The sequence below is a fragment of the Oenanthe melanoleuca genome, chromosome 3 (assembly GCF_029582105.1).
Source record: "Oenanthe melanoleuca isolate GR-GAL-2019-014 chromosome 3, OMel1.0, whole genome shotgun sequence".
In the NCBI taxonomy this organism is placed as follows: domain Eukaryota; kingdom Metazoa; phylum Chordata; class Aves; order Passeriformes; family Muscicapidae; genus Oenanthe; species Oenanthe melanoleuca.
Window position 1 is genome coordinate 87,486,760 of NC_079336.1, and position 21,723 is coordinate 87,508,482.

The 21,723-nt window shown below is 39.0% G+C and overlaps 1 protein-coding gene across 1 annotated transcript in view; it reads right to left on the minus strand.

Moving 5' to 3' along the window:
* The window catches only part of KCNH1 (potassium voltage-gated channel subfamily H member 1), a 165,513-nt gene that overhangs the window by 112,102 nt on the left and 31,688 nt on the right, over nt 1-21,723 (minus strand). The window contains exons 6-7 of the mRNA XM_056487440.1: nt 16,869-17,261; nt 4,009-4,438 (exon numbers count right to left, since the gene is read on the minus strand). Coding sequence (XP_056343415.1) covers nt 4,009-4,438; nt 16,869-17,261 — 823 coding nt within the window. The remainder of the gene's footprint in view (nt 1-4,008; nt 4,439-16,868; nt 17,262-21,723) is intronic.

The window sequence follows — 21,723 nt, forward strand, 5'->3', positions numbered from 1 at the left end:
AACAAGCTTCCACAGAATACAAATTGTTAAAAGCAGCCACTGGGTGCTTCACCTCCATTTTAAAATAACTTGAGCTTCCCAAAAAGATGTGCACTACTTGAGGTCAAGAATCAAGAGCAATTTTCACCTACCCCTCCAGTGGAGCTGACAAAGTGACAAAACATCCCTGGGGTTACGAGCATGCCACAGCCCCCCACAAATCTAATTAGAGGTTTCACCTTCCCATATCAAAACAACCAACAGCAAAACACTTTCTCTCTAAAAACTGCAGCCACAATGAGGTCAGTAGGACAGCATGTGCATCACTGCATTTGAGAGCACAAGAACACCTCCCTGCAGAAGGAGACCTTGAAACAGACACCAGGGCTGCTGAGACAAAGCCACGCTTTCTTAAACTTTGTCCCAGGTGTAAACCAAACTAACAAAGTCAGCCACCCAGGCTCAATACCCACACATGACTTATTCACCACAATCATGCCTTCCCAGGGTCTGTGCACAGCTAATATGATGCACCCACTTCTACAAGCTACATACATTGAACTTTTTACTGGGTCAAAAACTGCACTCAACTCAGCTGAAATTCCCACTGGTCCAGGACAGCTTCACTAAAGTATTTATAAATTTTTAATTAAAAGTTACCTGGATTTATTATTTACCATAATGAAAGCTTGAATAAAAGAAAAAATTGGTCTTACCTACTTTTTTAAACAGCTGTCTGATGTCTTAGCAAAGTATTATTACTAGTGTGTCTACAAAGAGTTAGTGCAACACAAATGAAATTCTGCCACAGGATCAGCTTTACAGAGGGAGTAAGCAGTGAGCAGAAGGGGACATATCCATGGTGAGCAGCAGGGCAAACCAAATTTGGTCTTATGGAAGATGGAATTACAATGTTAACTCCATCTCTCTGGGCATAAGCATACTAAAGACACATGGAAGGACACTAGTTATGAACTGCTTATGCTTTCAAATATATCCAATATTCTGAGCCTTTCTGACACAAACACCTCATTTGGATGCCACCACAGGCCTGTGCTGACTGTAGCACAAACCTTCCAGTCAGTTTGCCAGTGGAAAAGACAGCAATGCACATTTTAAAAACACTTGTTTATGCAGCAACTCCTCTTCAGAAACAGAGGCTCAACAGACAACAATCCAAGATCAAAGAAAAAAGTATCACTGCTATTCACACCTTTCTTCTTCAGAAACTATTCAAGATACTGAGCCACTAAATCACAACAAAGCTAGAACCCAAGCTGATAGAAACAAGGACTTGAAAGCCTTGCAGAGTCACCACACCACCTGGCAATGTATGCACACCATGACCAGCCTTTCCCAGAGGTACAAGAACCTTGCACAATCAAATCCATTGTACTAAAAATAATTCTGAGCAGGAAGAACTCACAGTTCTAAAAGCAAACTCCTCATTTCCCTTTACTTGATGCCAACATCTGCACTCCAGGGAAGCAACTCTTGAGTGCCCCTTCCACACCATGCAGACACAGCTCACGAAGCAAACTGAAGCCAAGACCATCAATACCAAAAATCAGAGGGAGGGTGCAAAGGCAGTGTTGTGACTCTGGATGGATTCAGGATCCACAGAGCTGCAGCTTGACAACCATCAGCAGGAGGGAAAGTCCCTGCCCTGCACTGCACCCTGACTTTCTGCAGGGCAGCTTCACATACAGCCCATGCAAGAAAAGTGGGGCTTGAAGACATTTTCACACGTGTTCACTTTCTCCATCACCATTTCCAGAAAAATCAGCTTCTTTGAGAAATAAAGATAAGATAAACACTTCAAAGGTGATCTTGCTAATGAAATTGTGACTGTAAGCTTAGCTGGCCAAAGATTTGTTTAAGCCACTAGTCTTTTGATACAGCACTTCTTGCTATTCAAATGAGCAGTGGATAAAACACATAAAAAGAAAGGTTATCATTTTCTTTCTGCTCATCTAAATCAACATTATTTACGCACAAATTCAGTTCCTTTCTGCCACACTGTCATATGAAGAGTTTGGAAAAGGTACAAGTCCAAAATTAACCCCATGTACATTCATGACTTTTTGAAGGCTATGGTTAATCATTGTTCACACAATGTACTAAATAATAATACTGATTAATACTAGCTGTTCTTGTTCTAGCTAGTATCATGGTCATAACAATAAGCCAAAGAACAAGATATTTCCTATCAAATTGGCACCTTCATCAGGAAATATGTTTGGAAGCCTGTTTTGTGCTACACCACTACAGTGTCTAATGCACCTTCTCGTGAGAATACTGCAAAATTTTATCCATGTTTTATTAAAATTTCCCTTCTCCTACAGGGTGTTTTATTAGAATGATGGGACTCTTAGCAGAGGAAAAAGCTAGAAGAACAAAATTAACAATTTTTATAGCTAAAATATCCCAATTCCTGTGTGATCAACAATGCTTGTCTTGATAGTTTTTCTCACTAACCTTCAGCAGGCTTAACACTGCACATGTAAGCTCAGTGTGTGACTTCAGTGTTGCTGTAAAAGGACACATCAGAATAAAAGGTTCACATTTCTACAACAGGCACTGTGCTGCTAATTGAGTTTCATTATGTATTTGGTTTTAATTATCTGCTTAGCAAGGATTGACTTTCTCCTCCTCTGGATGCAGTATTACCACACAGAGGCTTCTGTCTTTCTCCATATAATGACATGTTTTTCCATGGACAAAGCAGATTCTTTATTTTCCATATTTTGGTTCAAACTCCACACTCATCTAGAAAAACCACAACCTAGTTTAACAGTGGCTACCATATGGTTCTTAACTCCAAGTAGCTCTCAAGGCACTTTGAATGTGGATCCTGCATTGAAATGACTACATGGCCAACAGCTGGACAGCTTGGCAACATGTATCCATTCTGACAAGGATGTCTGACCAGAGGTGCCCAAGGACAGCATCACCCCCCTTGCTTTAAGATATATCTGTATGCTCAGCCCATGGCAGTTTGTGGTTCCTAAAGAGTCCCAGTTCTCTCTCCCTTAGAAGATGATGCTCCTAGACCTCTTCCCACACTCTGAGCCACTTATTAAATGTATACAGCTCTCAGACATGAAAACAGTTTGCCACATACTAAAACGGTAGAGGCAAAAAGGTGCATTAATTCTTAACAGTTCCTGCTTTAAGCATTTTATGGTTTACTTACATGAGCATATTGAAAGGATATAGACAGAATATTCCTTCCAAAATGACTGAGTTTTTGCTAGTCACAACAATACCCCTATTTGTGATTTAAACCTAACCGGTAAGTACCTGTGTAATACCTAAACTGCCACCAAAAATATTTTGAGTTGCACCACATTTACCAGGATTCCAGATTGTCCTAGGTTACAATGTAAAGGTGTGCCCAAAAGTATATATTCTATCACCATCTATATAGAGTATATATTCTGTCACCAGGTGGGGCAGTGATTCTTATCTCTGTGGGAGATATCCTCTGCTAATGGGCCATCTTTAAAACCAGATGGGGCAATATTCTTTATTTTTTCTCAGGACCCACTCTTCCTCCAGGAAGATATTGGCTGTTAATGGGTCATTGAGTCCCACTGCATGACTGATAAAATTACATCATCCCATTGGGAGATGCTCCACCCAGGGGGAGGAGCCAAGCCTTTCCTACCTAGATAAAAACTGAGATTTGGAACATCAAGGCAGGCCTTACCCACTGATTTCCAGAAGGCAAGAGCTACCAGACCTTTCTACAGGATCACTGCTTCAACAAGACCACTTCATCTGGACTGCTACCACCACCCTAACTAGCAGTTAGTGTCAAGTTGTATCCTGACTCTGTGGTTTTGCTTTTGTACTATTGCATGCATTTTATTTTTATCTTTTTTCCTATTAAATTGTATTTCTGACTCGGAGTCTGTCACTGGTTTTGCTTTCAAACCACTACACAGATGTTCTTATGAAATCAGCATTCGTGATATACAGCTATTTGGTGTTGTGTATGAGAAAGACAGAATCTCTAGTACTTACAGCCAATCATCATCATAGCCACGGCAAAGATCTTCTCCCCGTCTGTCGTGGGAGCAATGTTCCCAAATCCCACACTGGTGAGGCTGGTCATGGTGAAGTAGAGCGAGGAGATGTAGACGGAATCTTTGCTCGGCCCGCCTTCCCACTTCCCAAAGCCCGAGGTGTTGAAGCGGTAGGGCGTGCCTATGGACTCTCCCAGCTGGTAGAGCCAGCTCTCGGTGCGGATGGTGTTGGTGTCCTCGTCGATGACCTCGTAGTCGCCGATGCTGTACCAGATGCAGGCCAGCCAGTGCGCGGCCAGCCCGAACACGCACACCAGCAGCACCAGCACGGCCGCCCCGTACTCGATGTAGTGGTCCAGCTTCCGAGCCACGCGGCCCAGCCGCAGCAGCCTCACCACCTTGAGGGAGCTGAAGAGGCTGCTGATGCCCTGGAAGGATAAAGCAATAAAGCACAGTGGCCGTTAGAATTTCAGGTGAAAGCAACAGTATTCGTTACGGTGGCTTCCTGAGAAATAAGGTGATCCGTAAAAAAGATGGCCACCAGGTAACAGAGAAACTGTGAAACACTAAAAGCTTAGCTCCCTTTCCAGGGAGGAACATAGGCACTCTTGCCTTCATCCACTACCATAATGTGGGTTGCCCTCTGAACTCCCTTTTCAGATTATTTGAAAAAGTTTACGAATACCTTTGTAAAAACTCCAAACAACAGGCATATCCAATTGTGAATTCTTATGCAATATGTCAGATGTAATACCTCAGATATAACACAGATTGTAATATTTAGCTCAGAGATATTAGAAAGATAAATAAAAAAGGCCAAAAAATAGTGGAAGTACCTGGAAATTTGTAGTCTTCCTCTTTACTACAATGCATTTCCTATGACTCCACTTTCCTATACAAATTCCTGCATTGATAATCAGTTCTCTGACATTTCTCATATAGCTTAAAATTTCAAATATCTCACTAATCCCCAAATTATATCCTTTTCATGACAGCTTTGATATCAATGTAGTATTTCTGTGCTGAAAATAATATGGTTCCCATAAAACTGAATTAAACCAGCATGCAGGATTTTGTATTAACATTTATACAGATTTGCACAAGAAGTCAAATCAAAAAATTCAAACTCATTTGGGGCATAAGAAGATCTAAATAGCCTATCATAAAAATCCTTTGAGTTTTTTTTTTTCCCTACTTCCTCTTACCAAGACTGTTTCATACATAGAAGTCTGATTAAAATTTAAGCAGACTGGTTTAATGAGTATTTCTGGAAACGCATAATTGCATACTTCTGGTCACCAGCTTTTACTGGAAGTTTGTTTATTCCTGCATAAATACAACTGCCTCAGTATCTTATGCTACTTCAATGCACTAGAAAAGATGTTTTATTAAATAATTACATAAAGCATATTGACTCATGTTCCCCAGGACTGCAGCAATATCTTTTCCCTTTATTTCATGAATTTGTCATGATTACATTGACTCATTTTCAGAGACAGATGTAATTTGTTACCTGGGAACACACTATCAATTTCTATTAAGTATCTGGACAAGATCTAATGCAAGCAGGGGGTGGGGAGTAAAAAGAGAGAGAGAAGAAAAAAAAAAAACCAAAAAAAGAAGATAAAATAGCAGCCTTCCTTTAAATCAGAGATATTTGCAGAAATCTAGAAGAGAGCAAGTGAACTATTCTTTCCATGAACATCTATGCCAAACTTTTCAAGTCACGAAAACAAAAATTGCTACACAAAGTAAGTTAATTTCCATTTCCCATTCATTCCAGACCCAGCTTTGTTTTGTAAACACTGGAGCAAAGCCTCAATGCCAATTCTGAAAATATGACACAAAAGCCTTAATTTCCAGGGGAGAGAAAGCAGGTATGGCTGAACACTCAGTATGGAGAGAAAAAGCAAAGTGGAAAATGCAAAAAATTATAACAGCATCTAAGAATTGGGTATATGCAAGTCCTGCACTGACAAGCGCATTTAGTCTCTGCATTCTAAATATTCTGACATTACAACAGAGCCTTTGGAACTTTTCCCTCAGGACCAATCCCCATTTCTCTTTTTCTCTTTACAAACCTTAGCAGTGAAACACTAATCTTTCACATTTTGAGAGGACTCCAGAAATGGTGCACTTTTAGCTTCAGTCTCAAAACCAAGCTTTGTAATCACACAGTGCTTCAAAATCATCACCCCAACATCCAAGAAAACAGTTTTATTTTTGTTCAAAACCAGTTCTTCAAATTAAACATATCCCTGATATTAAAAAAAAAAAAAAAGCCAGAAAAAGCCTCCCAAAAATGTTGTTTGTCAGCAAGACTCCTACCAAAGCCAAGAAATAATAATGGTTTAGGAAGGACTTAATTGCTTAGAATCTGGTTAATTCTTAATCAAAAATTAAAATGACTGAAGGATTAGAAATACTTGGGGAAAGGAAAGAATCACAGAAGAGGAGTTCAAGAAATTGGATATGAGAAATGGGAACACTAATTAAAATACATGAAATCAGATTTTAAAAGTCTAAGCCAAAATACTTTTTTCAAACATTCTCTTACCATAATTTCCCTTGTAAAATTTACTAAAAGAAATTTTATTTTAAAAATTGAAATGGGATTGAACTGCATCATTTGAGATTAACTGATTCTACCAAATTCTGACCAGAAATAGAGAATAGGTTCTTTGTACAAAAAGAACTTGAATACTTACATAAAAATATATGCTTGATTTGGTAGCACTGAAAGGATACATTAAATATTCTAATTACTCCTAATACTCACCTGACTGCATTGCCAATGAGATTCTAAAAGTTCAGAAAAAGTTCTATTAAAAAATAACCAAATTATTTTTATTTCAGTGTTAACAGTGTTCTACTTTTGATTTCCTCAAAGGAAAGGATTTGTCAATCCTAAATGGATCAATGGATCAAGATCAAGAACTGCACAGGGAAATGATTATGCATATAATTCTTAAAAATTTCTAAGTGAAAGAATTTCAAATGGTTACCAACAACAGAAACTTAATAGACTGTTTCACAGATGATAAATTAGGAAAAAAAAATCAGATAGTCCTGTAATACTTTAAATCAGTACTTTTTAGCAAGTTATATTTTAATGCTCACTGGAATAGATCTGCTGGATTGAAAATTTGACAATTTTAGATTACCACTTTCCTAAATAGAACTGTACTTTTAGATTATTGTCCATTTTAATGCTCTTATCAGTGCAGATTATTTTTATGCTTTTATCATACAGATGGCTCCACAATGTCACGCAAAGGAGCCTGAACTCAATTTACTTCTCCTGATGTGTGCCCCACCCTCTTGGTCTGCTACTCCTGCCAGTTTTGAGAGGCAGATGCAGAGACACCCAGAGATCCTTCTGTCCAAAGGAAACAGGAAAACCTCAGCTCATAAAGAGCTGGAAATGGCACTGCAGGTCCTAAGCAGGCACCCCCAGATGTTGTGCTCTAAGGGGTCACCGTAAGGAATATCTGTGTGGCAGCCAGGGAAAGGACAAGGCTAAGTAATATTCCTTGGAGTTCTATCTGTGTCTGAGTTACCCCAACACTGTTGCAACTACTAGTACTCTATTCAACAGAAAACATCCCTTGAGTCTATGCAAAAATTAAAAAAAAAAAAAAAAATCTGTTGCATGGCCAGAACAGACTCATGGTACATTTTTACTATATTTTTTTTAGAGAGAGAACTTGGGTGCAGTGTTCACTTAAAAAGCAGCACTTGGTCAAGTATGTCAGAAAATACTGAATTTCATACAACTTGTATTTCAACTGATTTGAAGCAACTGAGTAAGACTAAAAAAATTCTACTGCTGATACCTGTATATAGATGTTGATAAATATTTCATAGTTTGGCAGGTTACTTTCATTGCCAGTGATGGCTGCTGCATAAAAAAAGGAAGAAAGTGTAACCAGTCCCTTCCAAACCAAAGGGCAAGCTCAAGGCACTGAGATACTGAAGAAATAATTCCATAGCCACTGATAGAGCAGACCTGAATGTCAAAAGTCCTTAAAATTATAAACACAACAACTTCCCCTCCCTCTCCTTCTACACATTCTTTGCCAAGTAGAACTGTACCCCAAAACCAGAAAAACAGAGCAGCCTCAGTCCCAGGGGAAAGCAGTGCCCACATATTATATTCAAAGATAACACTTCATAAGTTTGTCCATGAAATATTGCCAAAAGTAAATTTCCATGTATAATTTGTCATTAATTAGACCTCCTCACTATATATTGTGCACATTTACACATTTTCTTCTGTATTTCCTTGCTTTCTGCAAGATCTAATCTATTGAGAGTAGAGTGGACCCCTTGTCTCACACTGGTACCTCAGCCATGTAAGTAGCCTTGTCTCCAAACACAGGATCCAGGACATCCATGTTTTGGCTCTACCTCTCAATCAGACAACTTGAGATTTGTGCTGTTACTTTCACACCCAGAAAATGAGACAGAGACACTGAAAACATAAAGGCTGTAAGCAGGGCAATTATTGTTACTTGTGTCATTATGGTCCCCAAGAACAGTGACAGTGGACACTACAGTGATACATGCTGTACAGATAAAAATAGTGGTGGCTGTTCATTTGCCATGCAAAATTAAATTCAACTCAGTTCACTGAATAATAAAAGTCCACCTAGAAAAAAATCAAAATACAAATTGTTTAAAGAACAGCCATAAAAAGTAACTGAGGCCACTCTACCTACCCCCCACTAAAAAAACCATGAGAAATAATTCATTTGCCATTCCAAACAAGATGCATCGTGAACTGCAGAAAATAACTAAAATGCTACATCCACCCCACCTCCTACAGCTGCAGTAGCACAAGTACTTTAGTAATAGATTCAATCAACATGACAGTATTCACTTTTTAGGCCATTATTCACTTTCTACATGTACAGAAAGAAAATGCACTTAACCCAAGCATTAAGATTTTTTTCCTAGGCTCAAAGACAGGATAATTTACTTCCTACTTACTACCTATTTTTAAAAAGAGAAATATTCAGTATTAGCACAAATGTTTCCTAAGTTTTCCAGCACTTTTCTCTCATATGGAACTGCTAAAGTTCAGGCTTCATCTCAATTAAAGGGAGATGCAGCAGACTAAAAGCTAACCATTAAAAGAAAGAGAATGAAACAGACAAAAAAAATAAATTATTTATTACAAAAGGGGAGGCAATGAACCAAATTTATCACTATTGTGAGGCAAGAGAGAGAAAGCACTGCCTTCTTTCTTGACACTTGATTTGAAGTCAGCCATGCCACAACCTGGCTCTGCCTATCTGCAGTAACCTGGCAGCCCTGTCAGGTCATCATTAGGACTACACATTTCCATCATTTGTCTCCTCTGATTTTCTTAATTAGGTCTGAGAACATGACCTTTCCTACAGTTTGCCATATTTAGCAACCAAGAGATGAGATAGTGTTATGTGCAGGTCAAAATCAATATCTAAGCCCTCTGGATACTGCTGTGGTTTTCAGCACTGAAGAAAACAGATCTCTAGACTCCTGAAGCTTATTTTAGTCAGACATCTGTGAGCTTGGTTAGAACTAGGGGAGAAACAGCAATAATTCATGCATAAGAGCACAGGGTGTGGGAAGAGATGGGAAGGCTGATTTTGCATTTGTAAAACTATGTCCACGCTTGCCTTACATGCATACATGCACACTCAGGAAAAAAAAAAAACAAAACCAGGAAACAAACTTTATTTTCCTTTTACTTTATGAGGAAGAACAAGAATAAAGATGAACACATAAGTAACCTAAAGACATAGACAACAATCTGTTTTCCAATGCTTCTGATTCAAAGCAACAGCCAATTCCAGAAGCTTTTTACTTATGTCAAAGAGGCAAAACACTCAAATAAGACTTAGTGTTACTGGCATCTAATACCTCTCCATCTTCCCAATTCTAATTCCATCCCTAATATGAAATAGACTGCAGAGCAACCACTTAGCTACTCAAACAAATACCCTTTGTCATCTCATCTGACTTTCTGCCTCAGACCAATACAAGTGTGCTGAATGGTGGGAGAAGAGGAGAGTAACTGATCCCTGTCTTTGGAACATGCTTTCCTTTATACACAGTGTAAGCCTCACTCTAACAGCAGCTTTTTGAAATAATTCAGAATCTAATATATTCAATTAGCTCTTCTACTTGGACAAAGACTATCACCATACATTATCACTCAAAATGTAATTCAGCGTTATAATTCTTTTAGCCTGATTCAGACTGAATAGCTTATGTAGACTACTATTCTCTCTTTGACAGAATGATAGATCATGTCTGGCCTTTCAAAGCTATGAAGAAGTAGCCCTGAAATCCAATAACACCCTTACTTATCTGTGGCTTAGCAGAAAGACTAATCTGAACATTTGGAGTGCAAAAGGAGAGGAGTCAATTGGCATCTCAACAGCCTCAGTAGAACCTATAGAGAAGGTCAACACCAGGCATGGACACAGAAACACATCCTGCTCTGGAATTCTCTTTTGGTATGGGCTATCCATCAGCAGCAGATATCTCTGAGTCATCAAGGTGTATGAGCATGGGTAAGACTAAGGAAAGTAGCAGAACTAAAATAAACTCAACACCAGAAACAGGCTTACAGCATAGGAGAGAATTTAACCTTGAATGTCTTCCAAGGCATAAGAGCTCTGGAGTGTTGATATAATCAACACAATTTGGAAAACTGAGGATTTTGGGGGGAAAAGACAGCCTGCCCCTTCACAGGGTAGCATTAAAATGGCATGTGATGGGTAGCATGGAGGTTGGGTTTTTAAGGAAGGAAAATAGAAAAGGTCATATTTGACTGGGGGAAAAAAAAAAAGGGCGGGGGGGAAGAAGGATGTGATGTGAGGAGATGTGGAACAAAGCAGACAAAAAAGAGACTCCCTCACTTGAATTCCCAATTCCCTGAACAGCAAGTGCTTCTTTTGCCTACCTGGTTTATATCTTGGCTTGTGACTTCACCCCAGTAATCTGCTTTGGACCATTTGCATTCCCCAAAGTACTCCTTCCACCTACCTGTCTGCTGAGGAATAATTCCTGCCTGGAAGTGCAGAACAGAGGCATTTCCAGAAGTCAGACAAGCAGCCCTCCTCCACCACCACTGCTTTTCCTTTCCACTGCACTTCCCTTTTTCCACAGTTCAAGCCTGCCAAGCTCCTTCTGAAGCTCTAAATTCCACCTAGGAGCCACACCAGGGACCTTCCTAGCCATGCTCCAAGGGTTTTGGGCAGGTTACAGCCCCCAGGACACACCTCCTCTTGCACTGTCCTGTTTCTCAGGGGCTTCCAACACAGGGACACCCAACCAAGCACATCTCCTTCATCATCACACCCCCAATCCAAGGCCTCCCCCTACCCTATCTGGGCACAAAAATCCTATTGCCTGATCCTTCCCCAGGAGCCCCAGTAGGTGTCACCCAGTCCACAGGGTCTCACTTATCCCTCCTCATCTGCTTTCATCTCATCCAAGAACCACGTTTGCCAACATTTCTTCCATGCCTGGTTCACAGTGATACACAGCTGGGGGTTTTTTGTTAAAGACATTACATAAAAAGTAGGTTATGACTACGTTAAAATTTCAATTAGCCATAGAAAATTATTCATTCATTACTAAATTTAGCAATAGGCTCACATGCAAAATACAACACTAGCCTCATTGGACAGATTCAAATGAGAGTGATGAACTACTGTTTCAAACAGATTTCATATTACTCAGCTGTTTACAGTTTAAAAATACTTTTTAAATTCTATTTTCCATTTTGCAAAATTCATCTAACCCAAAATCTTTCTTTATAGGTCCCAGTTTATTCCATAAAACTGTGAATATGATAATTTATTTCCTTGCCCCTTATTGCATGCAGTGGTAAAAAAAAAAAAAAGGAAGTTGCATGCTTTCCAGTGTAGCCACTTCAGTAATTCCTAAATAGCTAATTTGTATTAGCATGAGAGATTATTCCATTAACAAGGTTTAAATTAATCTATTGCAAAAGTACTGCCTCAGAGAGTTGCCAACAATTTGACCAGCAGCACATTCATTTTTTCCTCTCTCAACTCACTGTTTACTTTCCAGCTACACCACACTCACTTAGCACTAATTATCTTCATTTACTTCTATTATTCTGTATTGTATTTTTTTCCTGGGACTTTTTTATCATCATCATAAATTTTGGCCTTTCAAAGCTGTAAATCTTCTTTGCCTACATGCTTGCTTCTCTCCTATTCATTCACTTAAGTGAGCACTAGATCATTTATATTGAATACATCTTTCCTGATGATCTTTTACTATGCATTTATTTCTCTTCTACCTCAACTAATAGAGTGATACATGGTTCTCAATTTGGCATCAGCCAACAATTGATCACAGTGCTCTGCTCAAACACATATAGCAATTACTACTGCAAACTCCTTACTTCAGAGATTTATACGGTGGTGACATGACTGGATTCCACTCCTACCATGAGATTTCACAACAGCATCACATGCAATAAGTCAAATTTTTTCCAATATAAATTATATCTTATGGCATTATGGATGAAAACCACAGTATAAAATTGCTCAAGCTGACACTGCAAAAATATGCTTTGGAATTCAAAGTCTTAAATTGCACTGTTCTTGGCAAAAATTGTGGAATTTTCTTTAAGCCTGATTTTTGTTAATTTTACTGATTGATGTCTGAACACAAAAAGATAACATTATCCCCCAAAGTAGGTGGTATTTTCTTAAGTAAGGAATAATACTAATTACTTTAAAGAATTACTGACAAATGCTATTTTGATCATTCACATTTAAAAGAGACTAACATCACATGTTTCAAGGGCTGTTTAAATTTTAGACCAATATTTTCTCTTCTTACTCAGACTAAATTACAGCATGATGTATTCTCCTAACAATGGAAAGTTCAAGCCTAGCATTAAGTTGATTCATCAATCAGTGGTATATTTTCTTCTGTTGAAATTCTGTCAGGTCAAGAAAATAATTAGTATTTAACTGCATAATTCACTTCCCATATATAAAAGCCAGGAGAAACATCAATAACTTTACTTTCATTTGGGTAACAACACAAATTTCTGTACAGCTACTAATTTCTTCATTTATTGAATTCAGCTCATGTCTGAGTATGAAATGCTGTACTGTCTCTTTGAGCATAGCACTTGAGATCAGTCTCTTATATAATTATATGGCCTTGTACAAAGACATTAATGTTTTTTTCTTTCCTCTTCCATCTGTAGAATGTGGCTATTCATACTTAAGTGCCTCTTGAATTAATTGTAGTTATTAATAGTTGTATTGATTAATAGTTAATGAATTCAAATTATTTTTATGGACAAAAATATTCTCAACCATGTAGAGAGGAAACTGGAATTTCAATTATATTGAAAAATGTGAATTGAAAATATACTAATGCTCCAAACTGCAACAAACCCAAAGAATTTTGAAATTGTCTGAAAACCACAGAAGTCACACTCAATTTTGTTTCAAGAAAATATTTTCTGTTATATCTTATAATGGAATAATGAAGTAAATTGCAATACAAAAAGCTACTTCAAAAATAGAAAACAAAATCCAACACCAGAATCTTTTCAATTGAGAGTCTGCTTGCCAAAAATATTGATCAGCTCTAGTTTCACCTATTACAATTAGTGGATCACTTTAGAGATGACAAAAATGGTTGCACTATTAATCTAGAGGTAAGTCACAGGACAGTCCCAAAACTGACCAAAGGGAAAAAAAAAAAAAAAAACCCTCAATACCCTATTATGCAGTTTTTTTAATTAAGTGCTGCAGGTCCTGTGTCCCTTGCAAATCAATTAGTCTCCATCACAGTAATTACAATATTATTAAGGACAAATTGACTTGTCAACTTAGTTCCTCCATGACATTCTCAGAGTCTTCACTGCCTTTCTTTTTAAGAGAGAATGACAGCAGACAGCAAAATAAACAAGCTTCCACCTAGCCCAGTCCTTCTTCATTACAGGGACTGCAACAAAGCCAGGATTCTATTTCCTCTTGTTTACAATCATGTACGGAAAACATCAGACCAGGAAAACAGCAATTCATATTCTTCATTTCATTTTATCACCACTGTCAACACTGGGTATCATTTCATCTCTGGCCATTTGCAAAAGGATATTCTCATTAGGACTTCTGGAAAAAAAAAATTCCTGCAGCAGCCATGGCCAGCTACTGACTCCAGTGCCATGGTTCCAAGGGAATTCCCTGTAGCAAAATTAAATTGGCACACAGATAACAGTTCAGTTTGCTATCTGTATGTTGAGCAGAGCAGCCTTGAACCTGAGTTAATCCAGCTGCAAAGTTATATGCTGTATAATCCAGGGCAAGAGACAGGTAAATTTAAACCATCAAGAAAGGAAGGGAGTTGACCCACAAGGGAATGCTCTACACAACAGAAAAAAAAAAAAAGATGAAAAGCAAAGATTTTCTGCTTTCAAGATTCCTTGAATATGGCTTTTATTTTTTTCTTCTCTAATAAAAGGTTATCTTTCTCTCTACAGGCAGCTCTTGAAACAGTGATCACCATATACTGTCCCAAACCCCTCCTGATATGCACTGTGTTATTCTGCTGGCATTGCTGGCAAAACCCCCCAGGTCCCATAAACAGCCTACGAGCTCTCAGTAGAAGCATGGCAATTTACACCAGTGGAAACTCTGCTCTAATGATTCTACAGTGATTTATCCCAGCCAAATGTCAGAACTCACTATGGGAAATGTAGATGAACAGTCTTGAAAAGACAGCATCAAGAAAAATCTTGATTTTTTTTTTTCCTTGGGCACAATAGTGGAATAACTAAAACCAACACTGTTATACTGATTAAGGAGAGTTCTGAAGAGCCAGGGGAAAACTGAAGTACCAATCAGCTTCTCATTGCCACAAGGGTACACTGAGATGGAGAACCTGCAGAAATATCAACTCACACAAGAATTTCTCTGCAGAATTGCTACCATGAGTCCAAAATCATCTGTGCTCAGTTCGACGGCTGTCACAGCCACTGATACAGACATTGTCCTCAGGGATGTTCTGTAGGTCACATCACCAGTCTGAAGTCAAAAAGTGTTCCTTCAGCAAAATCTTCACCAGGTTGCTTCTATCTGCCGTGGGTGAGAAAAGCTTCCTTCCTCATTTGTTGGTTTTTGTTGTTTGTTTTTTTTTTTGTTTGTTTGTTTGTTTTGTTTTGTTTTGTTTGTTTGTTTCTTGCTTTGCTTATTTTGAAATTTTATTTATTATTTTTACTCTTTCTGTCTAAATGTCAGAAACTGACATATGGCCACTCCTTCCATCACTTCATCAGTGTCACAGCAAAGCAATATGTGAAAGCCCTGCAGAATAATCTGCAGTCTGGGTCTTTCATATGACAAACAAATACTTAAGGACAGGTCTCACAAGGCTTTTTTGTTTGATCTAATTTGTGTTATTTCAGTCTGTAGCTGGATATAAAATGAAAACTTCTCTAGGGAATTAAATGTCAAATAATATCACATTTTTTCCACTGCATTTAATAGTTTGCCTACCTGTCCTCACATCATTGAGAAAACCACTTTAAATTTTATTAAAAATAGTGGAATTTTTAAAAAGTAATGGGGTTTGGTTTTGCCTATATTTCATTTGGCATAGTTTTCTTTTGATAATTAGGCTGTCCTCTGTAACATGGGCATATTTTAAAAGAAATCATAAAATTTAAATTTTACAGGCTAAAATTTAAAAACTAAGCCCTGATGAAGTAGGTATGTAAATCCCCCTCCATCTCTGGATGCAATCCTGTGCAACCTGGGTGAATCTATTTTAGAGTCTGGGCTGGACTAGATAATCTCCAGAGATGCCTTCCAAGCCCAGCCATCTTGTGATTCTGTGATTCTGTATCTTACAGCTTTAGAATGTGTCACAGATAAACTCAGACACATAACTAGTTGATGGTTTTATAACATATAACCAGAAAGCAGACTGCTGCAATCCTCTAAGATTTTATTAAAAATTAATTAACTCTCTGAATTCTTTAGGCACAGAACTTTAATGGATTTACCTTAGGAATATTTTCTTGGCAGACTGATCCAAAAAAGCAAGCAGTTAAAAAATAATTGTTTTCTGCATTTAAGTGTTTAATGTTAGTTCATTTGCTGGATTGTGATCTATTCCCAGAGAAATGAAGAGCTAAGGAAGAGCCTGGATTTCCAGATTTCTCACTACCCTTTCATTTAATTATTACCAAACAAGCACCTTCAATTCACTTCACCTTCCTCTAAAAATACTGCTGCCAAACAATGATGCACAGATCACCAGGTATCCACACAGTGCTTTCTAGTGCTCTAAGACAATTCAGTGAGTCACTGCCTGCCTCTTTGCCACCTGCTATGGCGTAGAAGCAGCTGATAAATGTGTATTTTACTTCCCAATTGTTCCTGTGAAGAATTGGCATTAGCAGAACTACCCTGATCAGTCATCAGTGAAAGCAAGAACAGTCTGCCCCAAGAAACTGTCCTGACACAAAGTTTAAACTATTCCTAAGTCAGATGGAACAGTTTTCCTCAGTGCTGTACCAAGGTGCTGCTGTCTGCCTCTACCTGTCCTGAACCCTGAGGATGCACGAAGAAGGAAAATAAACATGGATTTTTAACGCCAAAAACTACAGCAGCAATTAAAGGATGAGCCTTCTGGCTAGCACTCATAAGCAAACTTCTGTGGATGCTGTGGGTGGTTACCAGAGACATATGTACAGTAATTCGATAAATTTAAAAACATAAATTTTTTTCCTCTGTCCCACACCTCCCCCCAACCATCAAGTGATAATCAATGGATGGAAGTGGAAGTAAGTGGTGTACTGACCTCATCAACATTCTCAAATGCATTGATGACATCATATGGCAGGCAGGAGAGCAGGTCAATCACAAACCAGGTCTTCAGGTAATTCATGCGGATCAGCTTGGGGTCAGAGATCACCTCTCCTGCCGGCCCCACAAAGGTGGTGTGGAAATTCAGCACAATGTCAACCAGAAAAATGACATCTACAATGCTGTCAACGACCAGCCATGCCACGTTGTTCTGTTTGGTTTTAAAGGAGACATTGTAAGGGACCAAAATAGCAGTGTAGAAGGTTAAAATCAAGATGATCCAGTCCCAGGTAGTCTTGAATACACAATAATGCAAAATTATATGCGGTGGAGTCTTTGGTGCCTCTTGTTTGTACTGTGGGAGGATTTCAGAACCCAGCTGCAATACCTGTAGTCAGAGAGATTTGAGAGCAAAAAGAAAACATGCTTGAGTTTTTCATGGTATTTTTCACATTGTAGATTCTCAAGCTCAGTACAGAGCTCATAAAAATTCATGTCCATTAACTCCTTTTATCACCACCAAATGGTAAGCAAGGCAAGAAAAGTATTCTGTTACACACATCAGCATCAAACTAAGAACAGTTGTTTCTTTTAATGCCATTAATTATTTTTTGACACTAACATGAGGAGTGTCCAAGACAAAAAGAGAAGAGAGAACCCCTTTAGCTATCTAGATAGACGAGACAGAAAAATGATGGGCATGAACAGGCAGGAAGGCTGGTGTGAGTAGAAATTGATAGCAAAACCGGGAACAATACATAACTGAGTTCCAGTCCAGCAGCAGGACCACTGGACCACATTTTTTTCAATATTGGTTATTTGACTCTTCACTACATTGTGTCTGGAACAGTCTCATTCTACAATCTATCATGAATGCACAGGCCTTTCTTCCTCTTCTTTGGGCTGTGCAGGTCCAAAGCCCACAGATATCTATCATTAGCTTCAATAATCTCTTTTTGGACTTCACCTTTTTCATTCAGACCATTTCAATATCTTAACTACCTGATGAGGTAGAATCATAGAAAGATGGAATAATTAAGGTTGGAAAAGATCTCCAAGATTGTTGAGTCCAACGATTAACCCAGTACCACCATGTTCTCCAACAAACCACATCCCCAGGTGCCACATCCACACACCTTCTGAACCCTTCTATGTACAGAAATGCCACCATTCCCTGGGAAATCTGTTCCAATGCTTGACAACCCATTCAGTGATGAAATTTTTCCTAATATCTAATCTAAATCTCCCCTGGTGCAACTTGAGGCCATTTCCTCTAGTCCTGTCATTTGCTGCCTGGAAGAGAAGCTGGATTTCTCCCTTGCTACAACCTCCCTTCAGGCATTGTAGGGAGCCAATGGTCTCCTCTGAGCCTCTTTCTCTCCAGCTAAACAATCCCAGCTCCTCATTAAACTTGCTCCCTAAACCCTTCTGCCTTCATTGCCTTTCCTCAGACATGCTCCAATGCCTCCATGTCCCGCTTGCTGTTTTGTAATGCCTAACTCACAGAACCTGTGAGAAGTATTCAGGAGCATGGTTCCTTTTTCACATTTACTTACACATAGTTCAGAGCAATAGGAAGCAGGGAAGGAAATTAAATGGCAGCTTTTCTCTGGGAAAAGATAAGACAACACAGCTAGAATAGAAGGATGTATTCCTTTCATGCTCCTTATCTCAGCTTTTTTATGTCAGTTATTTAGACATGGATTTTATCTGCAGGCTTTTTTGAGTGCCTTTTTTTCTTCTTCTTCTTCTTTTTTTGGTGAACTGGTGAGATTTTTTTCCAACAGTTTCAGCCCAAGGGGACAAAAGAAAACAATCAGCTACAAAAGTTCTACTTGGACAAAACAGTCTCAGATGAAATTCCCTGCTGCTCTGAACTTCACATAATCACTTACTCATGTACACAACAGGGGTCAGACACTGTCAGATCACAGTTCCTCACACATGTGTAAATGAGAATGGGAATTGCAAGCCTACTGACTTTGAGCACAGTATGTTCTCCTGAAGAGAATTAACATGACCTGCTCTGACAGACCTGCATGTTACCACAGAGGTATTAAGAGTTTGAGAAAAAATTGGTTTTAAAAAAGTAAGAGGACTCAGTATTTTTGTTTCACTGAGTTTCTAGAATGACAGAAAAGAGGAGAAAAGAACATTTCACCTGCAGACCCAACTAGGACTCAGACGTGTTCACTGCAGTATTATGTAGTCTATTGATCCCGACCCTGATTCATGTAGGTTCTCCCTACTACCAACAAAAAAAGGGAATTAAGCTCTCCTGTGTTGAGAGGAGCTGGAAACAGCACAGGGCACATGCAGTCTCTCTTCTCTGCAGGAGGCAGCCCATGCAGTCCCCAAAAGTCACTGGTGTGACTGGAAGAGGCAGAGATTGTGTACTGAGTCCGTGTGTTACTCAGAGCATCACTCCCTTCAAGGCTTGTTTGCAGTCCCAGTGACAGATGTTGTGATGTCTTTTCCCAACAAAAGCTCTAGCCCAAATCAATATTGCAAATATCTCCTGCCTTTCCTGTTTGCACATTGCAGCTGTACCTGAATCACTTGGAAAGCAATGAGTTACTACTGGTTTTTATGAGGCTCTGCATGAGCAGCAGCTCTAACATAGGATCCTAAGCCTGAAATATGCTTCACTGGGCAAGGAGAGACCTCTGCAACACTCATTCACTGGAATAATCAAGATAAATATAATCAATAAACCAAGCACCTCCATCACACAGTAACATTTTTCATTTTGTGGGATTTCAGTTCTAATGCTCAGATTTTCCTGGTGTGGGGAGGCAGGATCTCCCTTCAAATGCAGCAGGAAAGCATAATTGCTTCTTCTGCAACCACAGACCTACTACAGCTTATTTTTTAGCCCCTGGTATTACATGAAGAAGTCCCATATTTTGGTAACTATTCTAATCAGCACAGGAACCTCAACCATGAAAAATTGAAAAAGAGTTTGCTTGCTCTTGTCAGATGGTTCTTACTACACATACATAAGTTCTAGACTGAGAATTGCATAATGTACTCCATTTTGGTCACTGCTGCTGTTTTTGTACTCCAAGAATTTGTGGAAATATTGCATTAACAAAACTAAATCTACTGGAAAATATACTAATATATACCTGCATATCCAAATAGGGGAAAAGGCAAGAACAATCTCTGGCAAAAAGAAGGGGCTAAATTATGCTGTCCATTATTTTGTTGTAAATAGAAAACAACATAAAAATAAAGCCAGTGGAATTGCAAAGATGTAAAACTGAATGCAGAAAAAACAGACTTCTAGTTCCAACTCGTTAAGACAATAAACTGCTGCTTCAGTATTTTAAAATGTCATCACCAAATACAAAGCAGTCTCTCTTTCCTTGTTTGAGATTCAAGGGCTACAGCACAAGAAAATAAAAGGATTGATGACTGATTGATCTCCTTCCTTTCTATTTAGAAAGTAAACATACTCTAAACTCTGAATAGCTAGGGACCTTATTAATAAGTCTTTTGAACTTCTGTTACCCCCTTGGTGTGTCTGGTGAAGCCCTGCCAATGGTTATTTAAAGAGACCAGGGGCCATGGCTTTAGTTGTTCTCCAGCAGAAGGATGTGCACCAGCACTGTGGGCATCAATCCTGAATGGAGGGGCAGGATACAGGCATCAAGGAATGACACAGGGATTCCAATCACTCACCAGGTGGGGAAAGCCACCTGCAGCAAGCCTGAGGTGCCTCCTCTTTTTGGGTTGGGCTGGAGGTGACAAGTTCTAGCCTGGGCTGCCTCTCACTGCATAACTAACACACACCTTTGTAAAACCACCCCATCTTGCTGGCACTGCCAGAGATGATTTCACAGCCTGAGGTGAAAGAAGGGCACTGCCCCAGCTCACACTCTTTCCCAGCAAAGGTAACTTGCCTTGCACACTGGAAAATCTCACAGTGCCCGGCATTGCCAGCCAAGAGCTTTCAAAGGCACCAAAATCTTCATTTCACTGGAAGGAAGAGAAACACGCCTACAACAAAGCTTTATAATCTCAGAGAACAATCATGTGCCTTTATTGCAAAGCACATCAAAAGAGCTCAGTACTGCACAGAAACCATGGAAGGAGGTCCACAGAGCTTAGTGCTAAAGCTCAAGGTTCTGCCAGGTCACTGCACGCAAGTTCCAAGAGCTCCTTTCTCCACTTTTCATGCCAAGGGCCACACCAAGTCTATTTCTTCACTGTCCTTCCCACACACACACCACCCCTGGGTCATCTGGAGATTAAAAGCTATAAACCCCACTCTCTCTGCACCATCCAGCAAACCCAGCTCGATGCCAAGTACCCTCTGCCCTATTCCAAGGGGCTCCTGCTGCACTCCAGCCTCTAGACTGGGTAGTGCCAACCTGAGACAGGTTTGCTAAAGCACTCAGGTGTGGTTACACACCCACATGAACTAACCACGTTCAAACTGCTTGTAAAGAGACTTCTGGAGAGGAAAAAAAACCAAATCCCAAGAGACTGAAATAAAAGTAATCATGAAGAAAATGTACACAACTAAATAAACCAATATGCTGAGCTTCCATCCATGTGCACTGGACAATTTGATTACTACGATTTTCTGAATAATTGAAACAACTCTGGTTTTGGAAGATTTTTCACTATTATACAGTTTTATCATAGTAAAAGAAATATTTATTTCAGAAACTTATTAATGAAAGTATTATTTCAGTTACTTATTAGTCATCAGATAATACAGCTGTATTATCTGCATTTATTATTTGTGGTAATGATGCATGATGCTTTAATAGCTCTCTAATGCTGGAGAATTTTATTCCAAGAGCAGAAATGCCAAATTTCATCACGGGTTTTACAAGACT